General features: G+C 37.9%; 1 protein-coding gene and 2 long non-coding RNA genes across 9 annotated transcripts in view; 1 reads left to right on the top strand and 2 right to left on the bottom strand.

Moving 5' to 3' along the window:
* Positions 1-27,634, top strand: part of LOC310737846 (polymeric immunoglobulin receptor-like) — a 253,742-nt gene extending 226,108 nt beyond the window's left edge. For 6 of the 7 annotated variants that reach the window (XM_083562558.1, XM_083562561.1, XM_083562562.1 and 3 more), the window contains 7 exons: positions 22,663-22,983; positions 23,416-23,736; positions 23,861-24,199; positions 25,125-25,217; positions 25,358-25,465; positions 26,388-26,443; positions 26,616-27,634. In XM_083562558.1, the coding sequence (XP_083418684.1) occupies positions 22,663-22,983; positions 23,416-23,736; positions 23,861-24,199; positions 25,125-25,217; positions 25,358-25,465; positions 26,388-26,443; positions 26,616-26,942 (1,565 nt within the window). In that variant the 3' untranslated portion in view covers positions 26,943-27,634. The remainder of the gene's footprint in view (positions 1-22,662; positions 22,984-23,415; positions 23,737-23,860; positions 24,200-25,124; positions 25,218-25,357; positions 25,466-26,387; positions 26,444-26,615) is intronic. The other variant, XM_083562560.1, reaches the window with a different exon arrangement.
* On the bottom strand, positions 1,075-14,731 carry LOC310739274. The gene is made up of 4 exons (XR_014537326.1): positions 14,664-14,731; positions 14,467-14,562; positions 1,492-1,543; positions 1,075-1,405 (listed from the first exon to the last, which is right to left on the bottom strand). It is a non-coding gene; the product is annotated as an uncharacterized lncRNA (long non-coding RNA).
* LOC310739267 lies at positions 15,510-18,528 on the bottom strand. The gene is made up of 4 exons (XR_014537323.1): positions 18,374-18,528; positions 17,959-18,280; positions 16,141-16,461; positions 15,510-15,665 (listed from the first exon to the last, which is right to left on the bottom strand). It is a non-coding gene; the product is annotated as an uncharacterized lncRNA (long non-coding RNA).
* Positions 27,635-27,838: the final 204 nt, after the last annotated feature.

Genomic DNA, 27,838 nt, shown 5'->3' with positions numbered 1-27,838 from the left:
GATCCACAGAATTTTTAGATTAGGGATAACCAATGCTGGATAGTAGATAGAACAAATTCAACAATAATGTACTGAACAACAACAACACGGGAAACCCTTAAAAACATTTATTTTACAACAATAAACTCTTATTCTAATAAAATAAAACATCAAGCAGAACTTTAACACCAACAAAGACTCAAGTTATACAAATGATCTCTTAATTTACATTCACTGGAGCTTTAACAAGGTTAATTCTACAGTGTTGAAGTACCAATCAGATTCACAGCTGAACTCATGACACCAAATAAATGGAAATAAATCGTATCCATTACCAAAGCTTTAATTCATTGGTGTTCAACATATTAATGATACACCACTGATATTTACAGGTACTACAGCAGTACAGGTTTAATCACAAGAATTAAAAGTGAAGCAAAAATATACGTGTACAACAACAAAAAAGGAGAAACAACTGTGAGAGACTGTGAGCATAATACAAAAATTTCAGCATAATTGTGAAGGTTTAAATTAGTTTATTTTGAAACACAGAATTCAGAAGATTAAAATAGCAGCCTCGTCACTTCAGTTCCATGTGGTAATAAACTTTGTTCTAAAAATAACTGCTCTATTTGTACTGCCATTATTGTTCTATTTACTAATTACCAATAATATCACAGGCGGTTGTTAGGATGTGTGCTGCCTCTATGCTTCACACAATGTGTTAATTCAGTGTGTCTCCATGTCTCTACAAACTCAGCAGTAAGTGTTACGTTGATCTGTGTGAAATAAACCCTGTATTCATGATCAGATATCCAGGCTGCTTCTGCTCCACACCAGAATTCACCAGAGACTGTTACAGTTACATTTCTAATACTCACAGTGAAGATTTGTTCTGTTCTGTCATAATGATCATATCATTGTATTGAGGGAGGGACAGAGGAGGAAAAAGAGGTAGAAGAAAGAGAAAGGAAATCTGAATTAAATAGTAACGTTCCACTGCCACATGACTGAAGCCCTAATAATGCAGAATTAAACAGATGAAGTCATGTGACTAAGGAAGACGACTTTTCTGTCTACACTTCAGTCAATCTGTGGAACTGCATCATTAAAGCTGGTGGTATTGGAGTGAGAACTCACTGTAGCGTGAGTCAAACCTTTAACAGATTTCTCAGCAGAGAGGCTTGTAGGTAACTGAGCTGTCAAGTAGATTTCCTGATCAGAGTGGATTGTGGGTAGTTGAGCAGTAGAATAAATAGCAGAATCACAGGAGATTGTAGGAAACTATCTCTGCATAAACAGTTTGAGAAGGCTCAGAGGGGATTGTGGGTAGTTAAGCAGTTGAGTAAACTGTGGAAGTTTCAGCTTCTGAGGCAAAAAAATTGTTTGGTGTCTAATCTCCTCAGAATCAGACAGCAAGAGGAACCTGAGAGATCAACAGAAACATATATTTGTCCTTAACTTAATCTACTATAAGGTTTGTAACTAAATAAAATATATAAAGTGAATTACCGCTTGGCCACTTCCTGAGTTTGGATAGAATACTGCACAACAGAATCTGTACCTGCTGGGGGAAAAAAAACAGTCACCGAATCAGTATGTATTAACGCTGCTATTTTCATTTTGTGATGTCATAATCTTCAGACATTCTGCATTTATTCATCTACAATATATATATGAAAAATCTGCACACCCTTGTGAAAATTGCATGAAATGGCATGGCAAGAAATAAAAAGCATTTTTTTTTATAAAAATGACAAAAAGTCTTAACATATATTATACAAAATATTAACAAAAGTTAATATGATAGTTTATAATGTGGAATCTGGCTGCTTGTTGATGTTGATTGGGATTTTGGCGATGATGATGAGGATGATAATGGTTGTGGTGATGAAGGTTTAGTTGGCTTTAAATAATCTCTTTACATTCAAACTCATGTAGAAATGTAATTTCATAAACCTGTCATTAATCAAGTAAATATAATTAACCCCAAATAAGGATCAGATGTTTCTGTAGGAATTCTTTCCTTTGTTTGTTTCATCCAACTGCTTAATGTACAAGATAATGATCAAGAGAAGGTTATAAAATAATCTCCTAGTCATTAGATGTAAAAGGGGAACACCATAAAGGCCAACATAAAAAAATGGGTCATCACCTACAGACATCTACTGTAGCAACATTGAAAGATCTGCAGGGATATCTGGAAAATACTGGTCAATCTCTCATATTCTTCAACATATCAAGGCTTTGGGGGCTAATGATAAATCAAAGCCCCTTTTTTTTGATAGAATAAATTAGAGGTCACCTGAATGATCCCAAAATAATGTATAACACAATGCTATAATGTGTTAAGGTCTGATTAGACCACAGTAGAACTTTGGGAGTCATTTAAAAAAAGCTTCAGCTGAGGCTGAAGGTCTAAGTATAAAATTAATCATGAAGCATAATAACATCCCAAGGCACAAATACAGTGGTGTGAAAAAGTGTTTGCCCCTTCCTGGTTTCTTATTTTTTTGCATGTTTGTCACACTTTAATGTTTCAGATCATCAAACTAATTTAAATATTAGTAAAAAAAAAACAAGTGAACACAACATGCAGATTTTAAATGAAGGTTTTATTATTGAGGGGAAAACCGAATCCAAACCTACATGGCCCTGTGTGAAAAAATGTTTGCCCCTAAATCTAATAACTGGATGGGCCACACTTAGCAGCAACAACTGCAATCATGCATTTGCGATAACTTGCAATGTGTCTGTTTCAGCGCTGTGGAGGAATTTTGGTCACTCGTCTATGCAGAATTGTTGTAATTCACCCACATTGGAGGGTTTTCAAACATGAACTGCCTTTTTATGGTCATGCCACAGCATCTCAGTAGGATTCAGGTCAGTGACTAGGCCACATCATTGTCCTGCTACAGAAACCAAGTTCGCTTCTGCTTGAGGTCACGAACAGATGGCTGGACAGTCTCCTTCAGCAAGTCTTCCAGATCCTGAAGCAGCAAAACAGCCCCAGACCATCACACTACCACCACCATATTTTACTGTTGGTATGATGTTCTTTTTATGAAATGCGGTGTTACTTTTATGACGGACGTAATGGGACACACTTTCCATATGCGCATTTTTTGTCTCGTCAGTCGAGAGTATTTTCCAAAGTCTTGGGATCAACAAGATGTTTTCTGGCAAAACTAAGATGAGCCTTCATGTTCTTTTTGCTCAGCAGCTGTTTTCGTCTTGGAACTCTGCCATGCAGACCATTTTTCCCCAGTCTCTTTCTAATGGTTGAGTCATGAACACTGATCTTAACTGAGGCAAGTGAGGCCTGCAGTTCTGTGGATGTTGTTGGGGGGTCTTTTGTGACCTCTTGCATGAGTCGTCGCTGTGCTCTTGGGGTAATTTTGGTCAGCCGGCCACTCCTGGGAAAGTTCTCCACTGTTCCATGTTTTTGCCATTTGTGAATAATGGCTCTCACTGTGGTTCACGGGAGTCCCAAAGCTTTAAAAATGGCTTTATAACCTTTTCCAGACTGATGGATCTCAATTATTTTCTTGCTCATTTGTTTCTGAATTTCTTTGGATCTCAGCATGATGTCTAGCTTTTGAGGATCTTTTGGTCTACTTCACTTTGTCAGGCAGGTCCTATTTAAGAGATTTCCTGATTGTGAACAGGTGTGGCAGTAATCAGGTCAGGGTGTGGCGAGAGAAATTCAACTCAGGTGTAAAAAAACAGTTTTAACAGGGGGGCAAACACTTTTTCACATGGGGCCATGTAGTTTTGGATTTTGTTTTCCCTCAATAATAAAAACCTTCATTTAAAAACTGAATGTTGTGTTCACTTGTGTTATCTTTTACTAATATTTAAATTAGTTTGATGATTTGAAGCATTAAAGTGTGACAAACATGTAAAAAAAAAAAAAAAAAGAAGAAGAAAATCAGGACACTTTCACACCAATTTACATTCAGTATGAACAAAGGAATGTTTCAGTCAAAGTCTGGATCTAAATGCTGCCAAAAACCCATAGAATGATTTGAACAGCGCTGTAGAGAGGAGCCCAGTCTCATGGCATTTTGTGATTATAGTCACGAAATTTAATCCACTGATTCTTGTTCATGGACACAAATTAGATTTCTCTGTCTGGATTTAATAAATGCTGTTTTAGTTGCATTTACATCTGCATTACATGATAGATGTTTATATTAAGCCAATCAGAAGCAGCAGCAGAATTACAGACACCGTGATCACAGTGGAAGCTGGAAATCATGGAAGAGAAACTTTAACCTACATGCTGATCATTCTTAAGGGATCAGATTCATTAAAGTTATGGGATGATGTGCACATGAGGAGACTCACCTGCTGGTTTACATGTGGTGATGGTGATGAGATGAGATGTTGATTGGGATTTTGGGGATGATGATGAGGATGATGATAATGGTTGTGGTGATGAAGGTTTAGTTGGCTTCAGTTTTGACACTGGTACACTTGAATCTGAAGCAGTAAAAAGTTTAGTTTAAAAATAAACAACATGAAGTGAGTGAATCTGGTATGTGATTGATATCAGTACAAAAGCAACACAATACAGTTTACATTATTGTTGTGTCAGAAGTACAGACTGCTGTTTATACATCTGATAATCACAGGAAGTGAAGTGAAATACACACGAGCAGAGGAAGACCAGATAACAGATTATGAGGCTAATAAAATCTGCTCATCACATCATTTAGTCTAAAAGAAGAAAATTCTAAATGTTAACAGATAATAGCAGCTACATTAATTCAGTTCCATGTGGTCACAAACTTCCTTCTAAAAAGATCTGCTCTATTTAAACTACCATTATTGTTCTGTTCACTAATCCCAATTAGATCACAGGCTAGTGTTGGTTATGATGTGCACTGACTCTATGCATCACACAAAGTCTCTGTAATGTCACAATAGTTAATGCAGTGTGTCTCTACAAACTCACCAGTAACTATCAGGTTGATCTGTGTGAAATAAACCTTGTATCCATGATCAGATGTCCAGGCTGCTTCTGCTCCAAACCAGAATTCACCAGAGTCTGTTTTAGCTACATTTCTAATGCTCACAGTGAAGATTTGTTCTGTTCTGTCATCATACAGGGAGAATTTCCCCACATTTACATCTTTTCTACTTTCTGTAACAGACATTTTATAAGGACATACAGCAGCTGCATGCCTAAGGCAGAGAAACTTAATAATTCCTGGGATAATTCTTGAGGGATTCTGGGTATTTGCAGTTGATGTTTAAATCTCTTCCTACTTGGACAGTCTTATTGATGAACTTCTCATAGGACAGATCTGCAAATCACAACCATCAGATTAATTAATTTGTGTGGTGGCCTTGGAAAAAAAATAGTACATTTCAGTGGATGGATGGATGGATGGATGGATGGATGGGTGAATAATTCTCTTACATAACTAAAGTTATATTATTATAAAGTCTGGTTAACTCAAAAATGTAAAGGAAACAAATGCATTTAAGGATCTGAATATGACTGTAGCATTTAGATCACAATCTGTTTACAAATTTATTAAGCATATTTGTTTCAATAAAACTAAATGTTTATTCTTCAATATTCTTTCAGCCACAAAAGAATTGTGGAATGTGAAATCAGGTTTTCATATACAACCACACATGCATGTATATAGTAATTTTATCTCATCATCTCCAGTCATTGAAGTAATTAGAGGGAAATTATAAATTATGGCATATTCTAGGAGAGATTAAATATTTTCTTCCACCAAATCATAAATTCATTAGCAAAATGAATCTTAAAGTGACAGCTGGTTATTTAGCTTTACTTTTCATTTTGACATTTAATTAATGATATTTAATGTGATACAGTAAATTTTCATATAAATATGATCACATTTTCTTCTAATGAAACACAATAATAGATACTCACCTTCTGTTACTGTTAGATTTACTACAGTGTAGGTCTTAATTTCATCAGACACAGCAACAGTGAAAAAGTTTGTTCCAGTGTCCTCCATAATCAGTTCTCTGATAAATACATTAAAGAATCCTGCATTTCTGTTGTCATAAACTGAGAATCTGCCATTATGTGTCCATTCACTGTACAGATTTTTTGTTGTTTGAGTAAAACACCACTGTTGTGTTCCGATCCTACAGATAGATTTTTGTTTGTCCTTATATTTATCCTCATATCTGCACTTGATATTGACTCCTCCTCCTGTATATGCATTGACTTCTCTAGAGCCCAAGCTTCAAGTCAAGTCAAGTCAAGTTTATTTGTATAGCGCTTTTCACAACAGACATTGTCTCAAAGCAGCTTTACAGAAAACAACAGTGAAGGTGAATGGTGTGCGTTTGTCCCTGATGAGCAGCCGTGGCGACAGTGGCAAGGAAAAACTCCCTTAGATGATATGAGGAAGAAACCTTGAGAGGAACCAGACTCAAAGGGGAACCCATCCTCATATGGGTGACATCAAAAGTTTGGTCATAAATCTTTCAACAATACAGAACAATTTGTGATCATCATAGATCCAGCATCAGCTTCTCCATGCCAGGGCCTTTAAACACTCGGCATCTACTTCTCCATGATCATCCATAGGTCCATAATCTTCACGAGGTGGGACGTGACTGGAGCTGGCCAAACCTCAGGATGCCTCGGGATGGGGAGAGAAAGAGAAGCAGTGGAGAGGAATTAGCGTAGCTGCTGTTCATGATATTAACAGCACAAGTTGATAATGTGCATGTGATCAGATGTTCTGGAGCACAAGGTTGTGATGTGATGTGTGTTATGTGTAGGCTTTGCTAAAAAGATATGTTTTTAATCTGCACTTAAACTGGGAGAGTGTATCTGAACCCCGAACACTGTCAGGAAGACTATTCCAGAGTTTAGGAGCTAAATGTGAAAATGCTCTACCGCCTTTAGTGGACTTTGCTATTCTAGGAACTACTAGAAGCCCAGAGTTTTGAGATCTCAGGGAGCGTGACGGATTGTAGCGTGTTAAGAGACTGGATAGATACATGGGAGCCAAACCATTTAGTGCTTTATAAGTGAGTAGCAGTAGTTTGTAGTCTATTCGAAACTTAATAGGAAGCAAATGTACTGACGATAAGATTGGGGTTATATGATCGTATTTTCTTGACCTAGGAGAGAACTCTTGCTGCTGCATTCTGAACTAACTGAAGCTTGTTTATTAATGATGCAGGACATCCACCTAGTAATGCATTACAGTAGTCTATTCTAGAGGTCATAAACGCATGGACGAGCTTCTCTGCATCAGATATAGATAACATATTTCTTAGCTTAGAAATATTTCTAAGGTGAAAGAAGGCTGTTTTTGTAACTTGATTGATGTGATTTTTAAAAGATAAGTTGCTGTCTAAAATAACTCCCAGGTCTTTTACCGTTGAACTAGTAGTTATAGAACAACCGTCTAAATGCAGGCTGAGATGCTGGAGCTTCTGTGTACTATTTTTTGGGCCGATGAGCAAAATCTCCGTTTTATCAGAATTTAATAGCAGAAAGTTATGGGTCATCCAATCTCTTATTTCTTCAACACACTCAGTTATGCGAGCTAATTGAGCTGTATCGCCTGGTTTGGATGAAATATATAGCTGGGTATCATCAGCATAACAATGGAAGCTAATTCCATGCCTTCTAATAATATTTCCTAATGGAAGCATGTATATTGTAAAAAGCAGGGGTCCCAGAACTGACCCTTGTGGCACGCCATAATTTACTAGCATTATCCTGGATAGCTCTCCATTTAAATCTACGAAATGGTAACGATTGGACATGTAGGATTTAAACCAGCTTAATGCCTGTCCCTGAATACCGATGTAATTCCGTAAGCGATCGAGGAGAAGATCATGATCTATAGTGTCGAACGCAGCACTAAGATCTAGTAAAACTAATAGGGAGATGTAGCCTTGGTCTGAAGCTAAAAACAGGTCGTTAGACTTCCTGTTATAAGCAAGTTCAAATCATGTTCAAACAATTAAATGCAGAAGTAGATACTTAAATGTAATTTTTTTTCAAGATCATGACTTTAAACATGACAAAAAGATTCATAACTTTAAACTAGTTAGTTTTGAACATGCAGGTTAGGCGTAAAGATGAGGTGAGCAGTTGAGCATTTCTTAAAATGAAACTTGTAAAGATAAGTGAATGAATAAAGAACGATTGTTTTGGATTTTATTTGATATTTTTAAATGCATTGATTGGATTCTCAGCCATTTTGTGTGTCTGATAATGACACTAGAGCTTTGTGGAGATAAACAGTGGGCAGTGGTGGGAGACTCACCTTCCTGCACCTTCCTCACCTTGTCAAAATATCTTTCCCGTTAACATTCCCAAATCCACACTGATACATCCCAGCGTCCTCTACAGTGAGCTCTCTGATCACCCTGAGCTTTGCTGATTTGGTGTCAAACAGTGAAAATCTTCCTGAAGTTACCCACTCATTTTTAGCCTCTGTCTTAAGATTAGAACAAAACACCAAATATTCATTTAAACAAAAACCTTTCTTCATGTAACACTGCTGCTGAAAGTAAGAATTATTATAAAGTGTATTTCTTTACCTGAGATCACGCAGATGGTGAAGATGATAAGGAGGATCTTCATCCTGAGGTCACAGTCACAGATCTCCACACCAAGTCCACTTCAGAACGATATTAAATCTCCTGTCCTGCTACACACTGTTACTGTCTCTGTCCTGCTCTGTAAATGTGCTGCATCTTTAACTGAGTGTTAACCAGAAAGTGATGCTGCATCACCCATTTCCCCTTCTGGCTGTGTGAAAAAGAGCTGTTCATCAAGTGTGTGTGTGTGAACTACATAAGCATAATACAAACCGTTTCATGCTTCTGACACAAAATAAGCAAATGTTCTGTGTTTTGTGTAAATAATTATATGAAGGTGTAGGAGTGTTTAATATCAGCATTCTGCATGTGAGTTATTTTTCAGGACTCCAGGATTAACATTTCTCTGAGGATATTTATTACTCTATACAAGTGTGTACTGCTCTACCGACCTCTTAAATACAAGACGTATAGCAATTCCTGTTACTGTTCTGGGAACACCACCTCTACATATACTGTACACACACATGCTGAAGTTTCAAGTTCAGCTTCTTTCACCGTAACATCGATCTCAATTCACAGGCAGACTCTTGCAGTGCAAGTCAAAATTATAATGTCAAAAATGTTTTGATAATATCAGATATAAATACATAAAAGAAAAAGACATTTTAAAACTCTTTAAAGTGTCATTTACAACAAGTTCATGTTTCAGATACAAAAATGTAAAATCCCACAAATTTAAGCACATAGAAAACAACATCTCATTAAACATCTTATCTCATGCTTGAAAAACATTTTCCATGACATTATTTATTTGATAAAAAAAAAAAAAAAAGATTTCCACAACAACCACTTCACATTATATACAGTGGGTACGGAAAGTATTCAGACCCCCTTCAATTTGTCACTCTTTGTTATATTGCAGCTATTTGCTAAAATCATTTAAGTTCATTCTTCTTCCTCATGAATGTACACACAGCTCCCCATACTGACAGAAAAACACAGAATTGTTGACATTGTTGCAGATTTATTAAAAAAGAAAAACTGAAATATCACATGGTCCTAAGTATTCAGACCCTTTGCTGTGAAACTCATATTTAACTGAGGTGCTTTCCATTTCTTCTGATCATCCTTGAGATGGTTCTACACCTTCGTTTGAGTCCAGCTGTGTTTGATTATACTGATTGGACTTGATTAGGAAAGCCACACACCTGTCTATATAAGACCTTCCAGATCACAATGCATGTCAGAGCAAATGAGAATCATGAGGTCAAAGGAACTGCCTGAAGAGCTCAGAGACAGAATTGTGGCAAGGCACAGATCTGGCCAAGGTTACAAGATTTCTGCTGTACTTAAGGTTCCTAAGAGCACAGTGGCCTCCATAATCCTCAAATGGAAGACGTTTGGGACGACCAGAACCCTTCCTAGAGCTGGCCGTCCGGCCAAACTGAGCTATCGGGGGAGAAGAGCCTTAGTGAGAGAGGTAAAGAAGAACCCAAAGATCACTGTGGCTGAGCTCCAGAGATGCAGTCAGGAGATGGGAGAAAGTTGTAGAAAGTCAACCATCACTGCAGCCCTCCACCAGTCGGGGCTTTATGGCAGAGTGGCCCGACGGAAGCCTTTACTCAGTGTAAGACACATGAAAGCCCGCATGGAGTTTGCTAAAAAACACCTGAAGGACTCCAAGATGGTGAGAAATAAGATTCTCTGGTCTGATGAGACCAAAATAGAACTTTTTGGCCTTAATTCTAAGCGGTATGTGTGGAGAAAACCAGGCACTGCTCATCACCTGTCCAATACAGTCCCAACAGTGAAGCATGGTGGTGGCAGCATCATGCTGTGGGGGTGTTTTTCAGCTGCAGGGACAGGACGACTGGTTGCAATCGAGGGAAAGATGAATGCGGCCAAGTACAAGGATATCCTGGACAAAAACCTTCTCCAGAGTGCTCTGGACCTCAGACTGGGCCGAAGGTTTACCTTCCAACAAGACAATGACCCTAAGCACACAGCTAAAATAACGAAGCAGTGGCTTCACAACAACTCTGACTGTTCTTGAATGGCCCAGCCAGAGCCCTGACTTAAACCCAATTGAGCATCTCTGGAGAGACCTAAAAATGGCTGTCCACCAACGTTTACCATCCAACCTGACAGAACTGGAGAGGATCTGCAAGGAGGAATGGCAGAGGATCCCCATATCCAGGTGTGAAAGACTTGTTGCATCTTTCCCAAAAAGACTCCTGGCTGTATTAGATCAAAAGGGGGCTTCTACTAAATACTGAGCAAAGGGTCTGAATACTTAGGACCCTGTGATATTTTAGTTTTTCTTTTTTAATAAATCTGCAACAATGTCAACAATTCTGTGTTTTTCTGTCAGTATGGGGTGCTATGTGTACATTCATGAGGAAGAAGAATGAACCTAAATAATTTTAGCAAATGGCTGCAATATAACAAAGAGTGAAAAATTTAAGGGGGTCTGAATACTTTCCGTACCCACTGTATATACTAATATATTCAGCAGGAAGTGGCATCATCTGAATTAATTGAAGATCCTGGCAAAAAAAGAAGTAACTTTTCTCATTCATTTTTCTCGCAAATTCCGACTTTATTTCTCCCGAGCCAGAAAGCTTTCTGTGGTTTTCATTTACCACTGAATGTCCTCTGAAACTTGAGTGTGATTTGATGGAGATATCAATAGTTGATACAAGACCAATAGTTGAACCAAGACTCATGTATCAGCCTGGACAAAGTCTAGATTTGACTCTACAGAGAAGATTTGGTCTCATTAAACACATACTAACCAGGAAACATTTTTCATCTACTCATCAACTGCTTGAAGCCATCAACACTGAATGAAACAATCTGACTTTTTGTAAAATCTCTCTGCAATTTTACTTACAAAGCTTATTCTCCGGGACATAATGTTAGTTTAAACATTAAAGATATCAAAATATCCCATACCAAGTTTAATTCTTGCTAATTTTCTAACTAATGACGATGTGACCAAGTGCATGGAATCATAGTCCAGGGCCATAAACCCTCTTTAATGTATGGCACAGAGTCACTCCTTAATGCACTGCTCCATACAAAAAAAAAGTTTTTTTGTCAAGGGTTCTGGGATACTATAGATGTCCGCTTCTCTGTGTGGGTCCACAGGAGGGGTAAAGGTAGAACCCAAAGAGTGAGCGTTAAATTAGGAGCAGCGATCTAACCAGAGAAGAGCAGGCAGGCTGAGCAATCGACATCCATGATGATAAAAAAGTGAGGATGTGCTGCTTGTGGTGAGCCCAGAGTTTTTCTTCTGGTGTTTTCACCTGAGCGGCATCCCCAGAATAACAGGGAAGAAGAGTAAAGTCCTCAGCTGGGCAGAAAAAGATTGGAGATTCCATAGGGTCAGTCAGAACCTCTCTATATATCTGCATAGTGGCACGTTACTCCCATGTGTGTATGACCAAATTTTTCTTTGTTACTCCCAAAGCTTCCTGGGCTGCAGAAAATGTATCTGCTACAACAAGACAGTAGGGTTCAGGTGTGAGTGATCAGAGACATGTGACCAAGTCATGTGATGGTTCAGCAGCCTAAGATCATAATCCTGACAGGGTACAAATATGAAAGGTTCATTGTGCAAAACTGTTATAAAAGCATAGAACCACCAGGATCAGCCATTGAACCAATGACTGACTAATTTGCTTGCAAGATTCTGGCTACCTGACAAAACTCCATCACAAAAGAACTGACACTTCGGGGCTGGAAATGTGAACAAACATAAAATGCTTTTATGACATTCCTTTTGGGACAGTGATTCAGATAATAAGTTCTAGATTTGTTATACCATGCAAATTAGTTCAGGGTGCAAGTAATTATGTTAAAGAATGAGACAAAATAATGTCTTGATTGCATATGGTAAATGCTAAAAATATTGTTTTGAGGGAGGGACAGAGGAGGAAAGGAGGAAAAAAAAAAAGAGAAAGGTTAACTTAATCAAATAGTAAAGTTCCACTGCCACATGACTGAAGCCCTAATGATGCAGAACTAAACAGATGAAGTCACGTGACTGACTAAAGCGTAGACAGAAGAGGCGTCTTTCCTAATCTGTGGAACTGCATCATTAGAGCTGGTGGCATTGGAGTGAGAACTCACTGTAGCATGAGTCAAAGCTTCAGCAGATATCTCAGCAGAGAGGCTTGTGGGTAACTGAGCTGTGAAATAGATTTCCTGATCAGAGTGGATTGTGGGTAGTTGAGTAGTAGAATAAATTGCAGAATCACAGGAAATTGTAGGAAACTCTATCTCTGCATAAACAGGTTGAGAAGTCATTGTGGGTATTTGAGCAGTTGAGTAAACGGTGGAAGTTTCAGTTTCTGAGGTAGAACATTGTTTGGTGTCTAATCTCCTCATAATCAGAGACAGCAAGAGGAACCTGAGAGATCAACAGAAACACATTTGCCCTTTTCTTAAATATAAATAAGGTTTGTAACTGAACTGACTCAAACATATAAAGAGAATTACCCCTTGGTCACTTTCTAAGTTTCTGACAGAATTCTGGGTAAAAGAATCTGTACCTGCTGGGGGAAAACAGTAATAATCAGTAGGTATGTTATTTTCAGTTTGTGATGTCATGATCTCCAGACATCCTGTATTTATTCATCTACAATAAATGTATAAATAAATCTGCATGTGAAAATGGCACAAAATGGCAGATCAACAAAAAAAAAAAAAAAAACTTTTAAAGATAAAAATTACAATATTATAGTTACAAAAGTTATGTTTATATGTCAAGTTTATAATGTGGCTGCTTAAAATGAACTCTTCACATTCAAACTCATATAGAAAAGTAATTATCACCTGTCATTTTTCAAGTGATTTTGAATAACCTTAAATAAGGATCAGGTGTTTCTGTAGTAATTCCTTCTTTTATTTGTTTCATCCAAATGCTTAATGTACAAGAGAATGGTATAAAATAACTTCCTAATCATTGGATGTAACAGGGATCATAATAAAGGCCACCATCAAGATTTAAGAAAAAAATGGGGCAATATTTAAGAAGTTGCTTGAATATCTAGAAAATACTGGTCACTCCCAGAATGTGACAACAATCTCATATTCTTCAACATATCTAGGCTTTGGGGGAGGAAAGATCAATCAAAGCCCCTTTTCATGGATTGAACAAATTAAAGTTCACCTAAATGACCCCAAAATAATGTATAACACGCAATGTTATAATGTGTTATGGGCTGATTAGACCAAGGTAGTACTTGGGAGTAATAAAAAAAAAATGTTTGATGCAAAAGTCAGCTAATCACCCAAAGAACTTCATACACAATAAAACCTATATAGGCCTGCTCATATTCAGCTGAGACTGAAGGTCAAATAAGTAAAGAATAAATCATGAAGCATAATAACATCCCAAAGCACAAATGCATACAAAATGAACAAAGGAATGGCTCCAAAAGAAAAATAGGTTTTGGAATGATACAGTCAGAGCCTGGATCTAAATGCTGCCAAAAACCCATAGAATGATTTGAACAGCTCTGTACAGTTTTGTGATTATAGTCATGAAATGTAATCCATTGATTCTTGTTCATGGACACAAATGTATATATATTAATATAATATAAAAATAACATTTCAATAGAAAGTATTTTTGGTGCCTGTGGCAGGAGATTATCCCACAATGTAACAGATCTACAGTACAACATATTTGCATAACAAAACTACTCCAAAAGTCAGTGCTAAACTGGTAGACTCATTACAAAGGACAAGGTAAAACTGCTGTAGCAAAAGGTGCTGGAAATAATTAGTAAGTATGTGATAACTATCTTGCATGAACTGCATCTATGTTGACAATATGTTTTACTTTCATCTGCATTACAAGATAGATGTTTATATTAAGCATTTTATCATGTGTTTGAGTTTATGTACCGTGCATCCTGCTTCTCTTTTGAACAGTAAAAGTGAGGAATATGATTCCAATCAGAAGCAGCAGCAGAATTACAGACACCGTGATCACAGTGGAAGCTGGAAATCATGAAAGAGAAACTTTAACCTACATGCTGATCATTCTTAAGGGATCAGATTCATTAAAGTTATGGGTCTGACGTGCACATGAGGAGACTCGCCTGCTGGTTTAGATGATGGTGATGATGATGAGAAGGAAGATGTTGATAGGGATATTGGTAATGATGATGGGAAGGAGGAGACGGAAGATGTTGATAGGGGTTTTGTCAATGATGATGAGGATGATGATAATGGTAGTGGTGATGAAGGTTTAGTTGGCTTCAGTTTTGACCCTGGTACACTTAAATCTGAAGCAGTAAAGTTTAGTTTAAAAATAAACAACATGAAGTGAGTGAATCTGGTATATGACTGATATCAGTACAAAAGCAACACAATACAGTTTACATTATTGTTGTGTCAGAAGTACAGACTGCTGTTTATACATCTGATAATCACAGGAAGTGAAGTGAAATACACACGAGCAGAGGAAGACCAGATAACAGATTATGAGGCTAATTAAATCTGCTCATCACATCATTCAGTCTAAAAGGAGAAAATTCTAAATGTTAACAGATAATAGCAGCTACATTAATTCAGTTCCATGTGGTCACAAACTTCCTTCTAAAAAGATCTGCTCTATTTAAACTACCATTATTGTTCTGTTCACTAATCACCAATTATATCACAGGCTAGTGTTGGTTATGATGTGCACTGACTCTATGCATCACACAAAGTCTCTGTAATGTCACAATAGTTAATGCAGTGTGTCTCTACAAACTCACCAGTAACTATCAGGTTGATCTGTGTGAAATAAACCTTGTATCCATAATCAGATGTCCAGGCTGCTTCAGCTCCACACCAGAATTCACCAGAATCTGTTTTAGTTACATTTATAATGCTCACAGTGAAGATTTGTTCTGTTCTGTCATCATACAGGGAGAATTTCCCCACATTTACATCTTTTCTACTTTCTGTAACAGACATTTTATAAGGACATACAGCAGCTGCATGCCTAAGGCAGAGAAACTTGGGATAATTCCTGAGGGATTCTGGGTATTTACAGTTGATGTTTAAATCTTCTCCTGCTTGGACAGTCTTACTGATGGACTTCTCATAGGACAGATCTGCAAATCACAACCAATCAGATCAATTTATTTGTGTGGTGGCCTTGGACAAAACAGTACATTTCAATATTTTCTACTGTTTCTGAAGGTTAGGGAAGCTACAGATGTTTCTAATCTGAAATGTATTTCTCTTTTGTTTGGTTCTTAATTTAGTGATCTGGTGACCCAGTATATAACATTCACAAATCCATAGTCACAAGTACAGGTTTCTGTGTCTCTGGTGTCTATGTTTATCCCATCATCTCCAGTCAATGTAGTAATTAGAGGGAAATGATAAATGATGATGTATTATAGGAGAGATCCAATATTTTCTACCATCAAATCAAAATGAACTCATTAGCAGAATACAATAAAAAAAAAAAAAATCACAGCTGAATCCTAATGTGACATTTGGTAATTTAACTTTACTCTGACATTATAATATTATAAATATGAACACATTTTCTTCTAATGAAACACAATAAAAGATACTCACCTTCTGTTACAGTCAGATTTACTACAGTGGAGGTTTTAATTTCATCAGACACAGCAACAGTGAACAAGTATGTTCCAGTGTCCTCCATAATCAGTTCTCTGATAAACACATAAACGAATCCTGCCTTTCTGTTGTCATAAATTGAGAATCTGCCATTATGTGTCCATTCACTGTACAGTTTTGTTGTTGTTAGAGGAAAACACCACTGTTGTGTTCCGATCCTACAGATAGATTTTGGTTTGTCTTTATATTTATCCTCATATCTGCACTTGATGATTCTTCCTCCTGTATATGCGCTCACTTCTCTAGACCCCGAGCTTCCTGTTGATAGTTTAAAATATGTTCAACAAGCTTAATAAGTAAAAGTAGATTATTATTATTTTTTTAAGATCATGACTTTAAACATGACAAACTGTCAGGGTGCAAGTGAAACAGGCCGGGAAGGACCTGAGACGGGGTGACAGCCCAGGCGGAGCGCAGGAACAAGACGATGCCCATCCCGGAGACACGGGACGGAAAGACATCTTCAGCGGAGGCCCTGGGGCGGAGCTGGGCTCTCATGGAGGTCCTGGGGCGGAGCTGGGCTCCCATGGAGGTCCTGGGGCGGAGCTGGGCTCCCATGGAGGTCCTGGGGCGGAGCTGGGCTCTCATGGACACACTGGAGCGGAGTTGGGCTCTCATGGACACACTGGAGCGGAGTCGAGCTGATGAATCGGCAGCGTGCTTCCGGGTGTTTCCAGAGGCGGAGCTTGGCCGTCACCTTATCGTGGTACTGCGAATCCTCCATCCAAGGTTTGGATCGCGCCGGGACCATGGCAGCAACCCGATCATCTCCCTGTCTTCTGTTTCCTTCCTATAAGAATTTTTTTTTTTTTTTTTTTATCCTTTTCAGGAGGTTCGTTATTCTGTCAGGGTGCGAGTGAAACAGGAGGCGGACGCCGGAATACAGCTCGCTCAGGTTTAATGACCAGAGTGAGTGAGAGAGAAATACACCAGCACACACACACACAAAGTCCTGTGAGAGAGTCCGAGGTACGCTTGGGGAGAAGCGTAGCGGATCGGAGATGCGCGGAGGAGAAGTGAAGCCAGTACCGGATAGCGGAACCCGAATAGACCGGGAAACATGGAACCCGAATAGACCGGGAAACATGGAACCCGAATAGACCGGGAAACATGGAACCCGAATAGACCGGGAAACATGGAACCCGAATAGACCGGGAAACATGGAACCCACATATCCAGCCGTACGTAGAGTCCAACACATGCAATAACGAACGCCGTGGGAATGAGAGTGAGGGGTTTTTGTAGGAACGGGGTGGAGTGATGATGAGCTTCAGGCGTGCATCGTTGAGCATGGAGCTCCAGAGAGAGTGGAGGCATGATTGATGATGAGCCCCAGGTGTGTGTGGTTAAACCTGGAGCTCTAGGGAGAGAGGAGGCATAGAGAGCCACCAAAGGGGTGCGTGGCAGGTGGATCCCTGACACAAACAGATACATAACTTTTAAATTAAGTTTGTGTGTAACATGCAGGTTATGCGTAAAAGTGAGGTTAGATGTTGAGCTTTTCCTTCAATGAAACATTGTAAAGATAAGGCCTGAACCATCAGGAATAAAGTCATGAAAATAATTTTGGGTAAAAAGGAAACAGGTGAGTTCAATGGGCAAGTGAAAAGATTGTTTTGGATTTAATTGGATATTTTATTTACAGTCAGGAGTTATAATAAAAATGCGCTTATTGGTTTCTCAGCCATTTTGAGGGTCTGCTAATGACATTAGAACTTTGTGAAAATAAACAGAAAGCAGTGGTGGAAGACTCACCTTCCTGCACCTTCAGTGTCACTGGTGTGGAAGTGTCTCCCCCATAAGCTTTCCCAATTCCACAGTGGTATTTCCCAGTGTCCTCTCCAGTGAGCTCTCTGATCATCACCCTGAACTCTGCTGATTTGGTGTCATCAAACAGTGAGAATCTTCCTGAAGTTACCCACATGTTTTTAATCTCCTGTCTTTATTAGATCAGAACAGCCTGGTGATGAACCCTTACAGAAATATTTTGGGTTTTGTGTAGATTCTGTATTATACTTGCACTTGATAAGGACTCTTCCTCCTAAATATCCTGTTACTTCCTTAGAGGCTCCTCCATCTAACAAAACAACAAAAATCCATCTGAGCAAAACCTTTCCTAATGTAACACTGCTGCTGATAGTGAGGATTATTATAAAGTGTATTTCTTTACCTGAGATCAGGCAGAAGGTGAAGATGAGGAGGAGGATCTTCATCCTGAGGTCACACTCACAGATTTCAACACCAAATCCACTTCAGAACGATACTAAAGTTCCTGTTCTGTTAAACACTGTTACTGTCTCTGAGCCTAAATATGCTATGTCTTCATCTGTGTCTTAAACAAAAAGTGATGCCACACCCATTTCCCCCTTTAGACGTGTGAGAAAGAGCTCTTCAGGAAGTGTCTGTGTTAAATGTGTGAACTATGAGCCTCTGGTCAGTTCCAGAATGTAAACAATCATATGAAGGTGTAGGAGTGTTTAATATCAGCATTCTGTATGTGAACATCTTTCTCCATGTGAGTTATTTTTCCTCTCAGTGCTCCAGGATACATTTTACTGAGGATATTTATAATAATAAATATAATATTAAATTTTTAATGTAATATTCCACTTCTACTGCCCCCTAGAGCACAAAACCTATAGTAGTTCCCATTGCTGGATTTGGAATGAAAATTAAACATATTTACAAATGTTAAAGTTTTGAGTCCAGCTATTTCACAGCAACATTGCTGTAAGCCCACAGACTCTCGAAGGACGATTCCATGTTACTGTATATTTGTTTCCTTATATAAACACATATTTAAAATCTCATCTGAAGGATCTCATAAACATTCTTCCCATTAATCATCCACTAGGTTATGAAAATAAACACTTTTAGGTTTAAAAGGATAAGTTACAAGAATACCAGTATATTTAAACGGAAGTGGCATTGTCTCAATTTCGTGGACATTACCATATCCCCTCGCTTTTAATATATACTGTAGATGTCTATTTAATTTTTTTTGCTCACTTATATTACACAAGCAAACATGGTATAATGTTACCTTAAATGTCTATTGTAGAAAAGAATTATATAAAAGTGTCACTTTGAATTGTGAAACTTTTGAAAATGTTAAAAGGTGAAAATATCACCACAACTGTGGAATCACCTCTAAACAGTAGTTTTTAGGGCCACCAATTTAAACTGGTTTGTTGCTTCTTCTGCCATCTAGAGGATAATGTGAGAAACACAGGCGAAAAACAGGAAATGCACAAGTGTGGGAGGAGAAACTTTTCAGTGATGTCATTTTAGAATGAAATAAAATAAAATAAAACACAGGAAATATATCTTGAACAATATGTTTAAAATATAATTCTGCAGTATTCAGTCTGTATTTTAATAGAGAGATATGTTCATTATGGTGTTGTTCATGCTGTTTATTACCTTTTGCATATTTTTTCCCCCAGTGCTAGAATACTGTATAATACCATATAATACGATATACTAAATATGTGCAGGTCTGCACATCTCCCTTGCTTTCAAAAACCGCTACAGCACACTCCTTCTCCATTCTTCAGGCATCCTCTCACCTTCCAGAATCTTGTTAAACAATCGTGTTAAGTTTTTAACCACTGCCATCTCTCCTAAACATCTCCACGCTTCTACTGGTTTAGAAAATAATGGCTGTATGTTAAGATATTTTCAGAGGACAGTAGAACTTTACTGCTGTACAAGCCGCATTAGTTACATTTTAATAGTATTGTCCCTTGAGAACATAAAATAATTGCTGAAATGTGAGGGGTGTACTTTTGTGAGATACTGTACATACAGCTGTGGCCACTATTAATTTTTCACAAATTCTGCTGCCTCAGTTTTTATGATGGTAAATTGTCATAAACTCCAGAATGTTATGAAGAGCATTCATGCATTTCTGCATTTCTGCCCTGCCACAATAGGACCAGCTGCCATCAGGCCAGTGATTCTCTTTTTGACACATGTGTGAGTGTTGATGAGGACAAGGATGGAGATCATAGTGATTAGAAGTTAGTATGACAGTCTGGATGCTTCAAAAACAGGGTGGTGCTTGAAATCTTAGTTCTTTATCTGTTAACCATTGTTGACTGCAAGGAAACATATAAAGTTGTCATTGCTTCGCACAAAAAGAGATTCACACTCAAGGATTTTGCTGCTAGTAAGATTGCACCTAAATCAACCATTTATTGGATAATCAAGAACTTCAAGGTAAAAGGTTCAATTGTTGAAGGATTCAGGGTACCCTAGAAAGTCAAATAAGCGCAAGGACAATCTCCTAAAGTTGATACAGCTGTAGGCATCACCATTGCAGAGCTTGCTCTGGAATGCCAGCAGGGGGGTGTGAGTGCCTCTGCATGCACAGTGAGGCAACGTTTTTGGAGGATGGCCTGGTGTGATAAGGGCAGCAAAGAAGCCACTTCTCTTCAGGAAAAACATTAAGGACAGACTGATATTCTGCAAAAGGTTCAGGGAATGGACTGCTGAGAACTGGGGTAAAGCCATTTTCACTGATGAATCCTCTTTCTGATTGTTTTTGGGGCATCTGGAAAAAAACAGCTTTGCCCAGAGAAGAAAAAATGAGCGCTACCATCAGTCCTGTGTCATGCCATCTAAAGCATGTAAAGCATCTTGAGACCATTCATGTGTGGGGTTGCTTCTCAGTCAAGGAAGTGGGCTTACACAATTGTACCTAAGAAACAGCCATAAATAAAGAATGGTACAAAAACATCCTCCAAGAACAACTTCTCCCAACCATCCAAGAACAGTTTGGTGATGAACAATGCCTTTTCAAGCATGATGGAGCACCTTGAAAAAGTTATAACTAAGTGGTGTGGGGAACAAAACACCGAAATTTGGGGTCAATGGCCAGGAAAATTCTCAGACCTAAATCCCATTGAGAACTTGTGGTCCATCCTGAAGAGGTGCGTGGACAAACAAAAACCCACAGATTCTGACAAAATCCAAGCATTGATTATGCAATAATGGGCGATTATGCAATCAGGTTGATTGACAGCATGCCAGGGCAAATTTCAGATGTCTTTAAAAAGAAGAGTAAATACTGCAAATATTGTAACTTTGCATAACATTTATGTAATTGTCAATAAACGCCTTTGACACTTATAAAATGCTTGTAATTATACTTCAGTATACCATAGTAGCATCTGACAAAGGATGTACACGTTTGCTAAACAAACAAAAATGGTATACTGTTGCCTTAAAGGTCAATTGTTTTTTTTTTCTTTTTAGATGCATTGTTGAAAAATGTGCAGTGCAACAGTGCAAAGTAATGGAGAATGTGTTAGAGAAGTAAAGAAAAAAATGCAGGCAGGATGGAATGGGTGGAAAAGAGTGATAGCAGGAGTGATTTGTAATAGAAGAGTATCTGTGAGAGTGAAAGGGAAAGTTTATAGGACTGTGGTGAGACCTGTGATGTTGTATGGTTTAGAGACAGTGGCATTGAGTAAAAGACAGGAGGTGGAGCTGGAGGTAGCAGAGCTGAAGATGTTGAGGTTTTCGTTGGGAGTGACGACGATGGACAGGATTAGAAATGAGTTTATTAGAGGGACAGCGCATGTAGGACGTTTTGGAGACAAGGTGAGGGAGGTGTGATTGAGATAGTTTGGACATGTGCAGAGGAGGGACACCGGGAAGGAGAAAAAGAAGAAGGCCAAGGAGGAGGTTTATGAATGTGGTGAGGGAAGTTGGCAGTTGAGTTAAAAGATGTAGAGGACAGGGGGGGTATGGAGACGGACAATCCGCTGTGGTGACCCCTAATGGGAGAAGCCGAAAGAAGAAGAGGAAGAAGATGATGATGATGATTATTATTATTATTATTATTATTATTATTATTATTATTATTATTAATATAAAGTGGGTTTTGGATCATTTTAATATTTTATGTAAAGTGTATGTGTATGTATATATATATATATATATATATATATATATATATATATATATATATATATATATATATATATATATATATATATATTCTTGAATTTTTTTTTTTATACTAAAATTAGCATAAATATTATTAGCATTGCTGTGTCACATATCCAGGGCCCACTGTTTGAACCTGCGCTTGGTATTACTGAATGAGTTTGTAAAATATCTACTGTACTGCACACATGACACGTGCTTTCATAATAAGCCAAAATGGGAAGTGGACATTGCTTCCCTTTTTATTTAAGACACAGCTAAAGACACAGCACATACACAGAGACAGTAACAGTGTATAACATAACAGGAGCTTTGCTATCATTCTTAAGTGGATTTGGTGTGTAGATCTGTGTGTGTGTGAACTCATGATGAAGATCCTCCTCCTCATTTTCACCGTCTGCTTGATCTCAGGTAAAGAAATGCACTTTATAATAATCCTCACTATCAGCAGCAGTGTTACATGAAGGAAGGTTTTGCTCAGATGGATATTTGTTGTTTTGTTAGATGGAGGAGACTCCAAGGAAGTAACAGGATATTCAGGAGGAGGAGTCCTTATCAAGTGCAAGTATAAAACAGAATCTACACAAAACCTAAAATATTTCTGTAAGGGTTCATCGTCAGACTGTTCTGATCTAATAAAGACAGGAGATAAAAACATGTGGGTAACTTCAGGAAGATTCTCACTGTTTGATGACACCAAATCAGCAGAGTTCAGTGTGATGATCAGAGAGATCACTGTAAAGGACACTGGGACGTATCAGTGTGGAGTTGATATATCTTTGGAAAAGGACAAATGCACAGCAGTGGAACTAAAAGTAAAGGAAGGTGAGTCTCCAACCACTGTATTTTGTTTATCTTCACAAAGTATACTTTCTACTATACTTTTTAAGTAGTGCGCTCAGGCTGTAAACTGTATTGTCAGCTATGATATTTCTTCTTTCTATCTTTGTGGTTGAATCCTACATTTTGATTCTGCTTGCCTGATATATGTCTGGCCCCTGCCTTCTTCTGAGCATTAGTTTGTCCACCGATTTAGATTGTTAGCTGAAGTTTAACATCTGCCACAAAATCATAGAAATATAAGTTGTCTGAAAAATCTTAATCTTTAACCTCTAATCTGTAGGCTTCTTAAAGAGTCATATTACAGTCATGTGTCTGACGCATAATCTTGAACTAAGAGATTGAGCTAAAGCAGATGTTTTATTAGCTACATCTACTTCGAATTGACTGAAAATTATTTGAACTTGCTTTTCACAGGAAGCTTGAGCTCTAGAGAAGTGAGTGCATATGCAGGGGGAGGAATCAACATCATGTGCAGATATGAGGATGAATATAAAGACAAGCCAAAATCTTTCTGTAAGATCGGAACACATCAGTGGTGTTTTACTCAAAGAACAAATCCAAACAGTGAATGGACACATAAGGACAGATTCTCAATTTATAAAAACACAAGTGCAGGATTCTTACGAGTGTTTATCAGAGAGCTGATTACGGAGGACACTGGAACATATGCATGTGTTGTTTCTGTTTCTGATGAAGTAGAAACCTTCACTGCAGTGAAGCTGAATGTAACAGAAGGTGACAATCTAAAATTCTGTGCTTTATTATAAAAATAAACTGTGACTGTTTTGCATGTGAATGTTATGGAACTGTTGAAAGGATGTATAAATACATATAAACACTGATTGTTTGTGATTTGCAGATCAGTCGTATGAGAAATCCATCACTGAGACTGTCCATGTAGGAGGGGATTTGAAAATAAGCTGTAAATACCCACAATCCCTCAGGAATGACACCAAATTTCTTTGCAGGAGGCAGCAAACTGCTGTTTGTTCTATTAAAGGCAATGGTCAAGAAATAAACTATGTATATGTGGGGAAATTCCCTCAGAATGATGACAAAGTAAAACAAATCTTCACTGTGAGTATTAGAAATGTAAGTGAAAGAGACTCTGGTGAATACTGGTGTGGAGCTAAAGTAGATTGGACATCAAATCATGGATACAGGGTTTATTTCACACAGATCAACCTGACAGTTACTGGTGAGTCAGCAAAGTGATTGTAGTCTCAGGATTCACATTTGAACATTAGCATTAGCTTGTATCACTAAAGCGATTTTATGGTCTTTTGGGTTATTTTCTATTGATTTGATGTAAATGATACTGAATACTAACACAGTTGTAAAGCTTTGCTTTAAACTAAACTAATATTGCTGCAGGTCACACCATTTACACTTATGAGGCTAAAAAACGCTTCGACACGTTTTCAATTTCTGCTTTTAATGCACAACAGTTGAAGTGAATCCATATTTGCATGCCTACTATGTAACTGGCTACCACTACCAGTTCTTAGACCATAGACAATGTAAAAAAAAATAAAAAATATCGGGGGAACGAAACACACAAAGTTATAGGTGACATGCCTGATTAATACACTGGATTTTGCCCATTTTTACTTATATTAATAGTGTAACAAACTGATCCTCAACCCCTTTTCAACAGCTCAGTGAATCTCTCTGGGCACAAGGAAGACATGGTTCCAGACTTTTCTCTGCTTTCTCTGGCCATCTGCCAAATGGCATAAATGTAAATAGTAATATATTGATCATTTAAGTAATATAATAGTAATAATTAATTTTTCACATGTTCAAATATTACATTTATCACAGGCGCTTGTTTTGTAACATTCCCTGTTTCGGTTTAAACAGCTCTATTGTGCACACTTTGTACATTTTCTTTCAGTGTGCAATGTCTGTTATTTCTCAATTTCCTTTCTATATTTTCTGTTTGTTTTTTTTGCCTAATCATCTGCTTTTTGCAAAACATATTTACATCCCCTTTGACACAGCTGTATTCAGGAAGTTTATTTAAGGGACAGCATGACAGATTAAAACCCAGTACATGGCAAAAAAAATAAATAAAAATTGTTTGTGGTGAACATGACTAAAAAGTTGTTTCTCTGCTTTAGAGACACCCTTAAAACCAGCACAGGCTTCAGTGCCCTCATCATCATCATCATCATCATCATCATCAACAACAACAACAACTTTGGCACCAGCAGGTAATTCTAATTAAATGCCTACCACAACCATTTCATACTTACATTTACCAAACTTTGATCTCTGATCTGATCTGAATCTCTGTCATCAGCGTATACAGTTTTACTGTGAACTGATACCTGCTTGTGTGTTTCTGTTCCAGGATTCAGACTTTCCATTGTGGACACAGTGTTTATAAATGTTATGATTGGGCTTGTGGTGGGAAACACATGCCTTTGTTTGGCTTACCTAATTAAACACGTGATAAAAGGTACTACACGCCACTACACACACACACACACACACACACACACACACACACACACACACACACACATATACACACACACAGACACAAACACAAACACTACTGCAGATCAAATAATTACCAAATATATATTTGCTATTAATTTATCCACCTACATATTACATGATGTACATATGTTATATATATATATATATATATATATATATATATATATATATATATATATATATATATATATATATATATATATAGGTATTCCCTGAGTTACGATGGTTTGCCTCACGGTTTTATACAATTGATTTTTACAAGTATTTTCATTTTTCTACGATACGGAAACTGCCTGGAAGCTGCCAGGCTGTACGCATCTCTTGTCTTGTGAGATGCCTTACTCTCGCCAGCGGTTGACAGATGTCCAGTTGACCAAAACTTGGGACCAAAACTAAAAGTAAATAGAAGGAGATAGTTTTCTGGTGTCTGGGAAAGGTGGTGAAGAGTGGCTGAAGTGGGAGAAGTAGCAAGGCCGATGAGTCTCCCTCTTTTATGAGGCATTGCAAGGGAATTCCTCTTCCGGGAATTCCTCTTCCGCATCTGCCCTCTTTTGCCTGTAGTGAGAGAATAGGGGAGAGAGCCGCCATTAGTTCGGAACCCAAGGTTGTCCACCTCACCGTCTTCCCGGCAGCCTTTAATAAGCACCACCGGCCTTAAAGGCAGTGAGGGGCCGCCACTCTAATTGAGCTCCAGCCATGTCTTCTAAGGACGCCACGCCTCCTTGTTTGCTGCGCTGGACTGCGCCCCCTGCTGATGGTTGAGTTCAGAGTGCTTGCCCCTTTTGGTACATGAGGCGGAGCCCCGTCGTCACAACACATATTACTTCCTTTAGATTTTAGGTTTATTTCAAATTGTTTTGGGTTTTTTTTTGTTTTAGGGAGAAAAGCAACTCCTAACAAGAATTCTGTTCCAGGCTCAGCAAACAGCCATAAAGTAAGTTATGAGTTTGTGTTTTCACAGTAAAGATACTCCTAGTATCCAAGCATGTGCTCAATACTAAAACCTCCCTGTTTGTTTATTAAAAAATAGTATGTTGTAAATTTAATGGGTTTTTTTCTGTTTTTTTTTTTATCCTCTTGCTGTCTTTGCTAATAATGCAAATAAGGTAAATGTCACCAGAAGCATTTTAGCCCCAGAAGCTGGAAACTCTGCAGGTGGCTCAACTTCACACGATCTATTCACAAGCCCATCTGATCCCTCTCAAGCGATATACGCCAACACTATGTTACCACTATGTCCCCACGATTCCGCAACAGCTTCCACAACTCAGTTAACCACAATTTATCCTGGTTCCGCCAACGCCGCTGTAGTGCAAACCGCTGAAAATCTGAATTACGCAACGGTGCATTTTCATAACAATGATGCAGCAGATAAGATTCGTTTTCAAAAAGAGGAAGAAACATGCGAGTATTCTACAGTGAGACATGACTAGGTCATAAACATATCTGCACCCTTTTTAGCCACTTTATTAGGAACAACTGTATATCTAATGTAAACAGTAACTGAAGTGCTTGACCTGCATTTATCTGCATGTATATTTTTTTGAGTTTTTGCATTGCGTTGCTGCCACGCAATTGAATGATTGGATGAATTATGACATAACCATACAGCTGTTCTTCTTGCGAAGTGCATGTTGAGTGTATTTTGTTGTCTAATTATTGAAAAATCATATGTATTGTTAATGTTTGCTATTTTGCTTGTTATACACTTTAGCCATGAGATAATGTTCAAAGCTGTTGAGTTGTTGATTCTGATTGGTCAGGCGGTGTTGATTAGTTTTGTGTAAGTGCAGCTTTGACATTAGTGCAAGCTACAATTCCAATCACAGCATTATCTTAATATTTGTGTTCTACTTTGTTATTTTTAAGTTGCAATCTACACCAGGATGTGGTGCGATAAATGTTAATGAACATTTAAATCCACAGGAATAAACGTAGAATTAGATATACTTTATTGATCCTGTGGGGAAACTTATTGTGTTACAGAAGCAGCAGGTTACACAAACAGTAGTAGGGGAGAAAAAAAAACAATGTCATTACATAATTGTAACTTAAATAAATTAATATAATACTGCAGATGATGCAACATAAAAAGTGCAAACTGCCAATTCAAAAAGAAAGAAAAGAGGAAGAAATGAAGCGTGCAAATCGCCAGTGTATTTGAGCAAAAAGTGACAGTGAAACGTGGATTTTTGAAAAATTGCTTTTCGACCAGGTCCATTGTTTAAATGTGAATTTAGTCTCTAGGGTTAAGGAAAAAAAATAGCCTTCATTTGTCACATAAACATTACAGCACAGTGAAATTCTTTCACATATCCCAGCTTGCCCA

This window comes from Silurus aristotelis (genome assembly GCF_946808225.1).
Source record: "Silurus aristotelis genome assembly, chromosome: 2".
Taxonomy (NCBI): Eukaryota; Metazoa; Chordata; class Actinopteri; order Siluriformes; family Siluridae; genus Silurus; species Silurus aristotelis.
The sequence above is the reverse complement of the archived record's forward strand: the minus strand, read 5'-3'. Positions and strand labels throughout refer to the sequence as shown.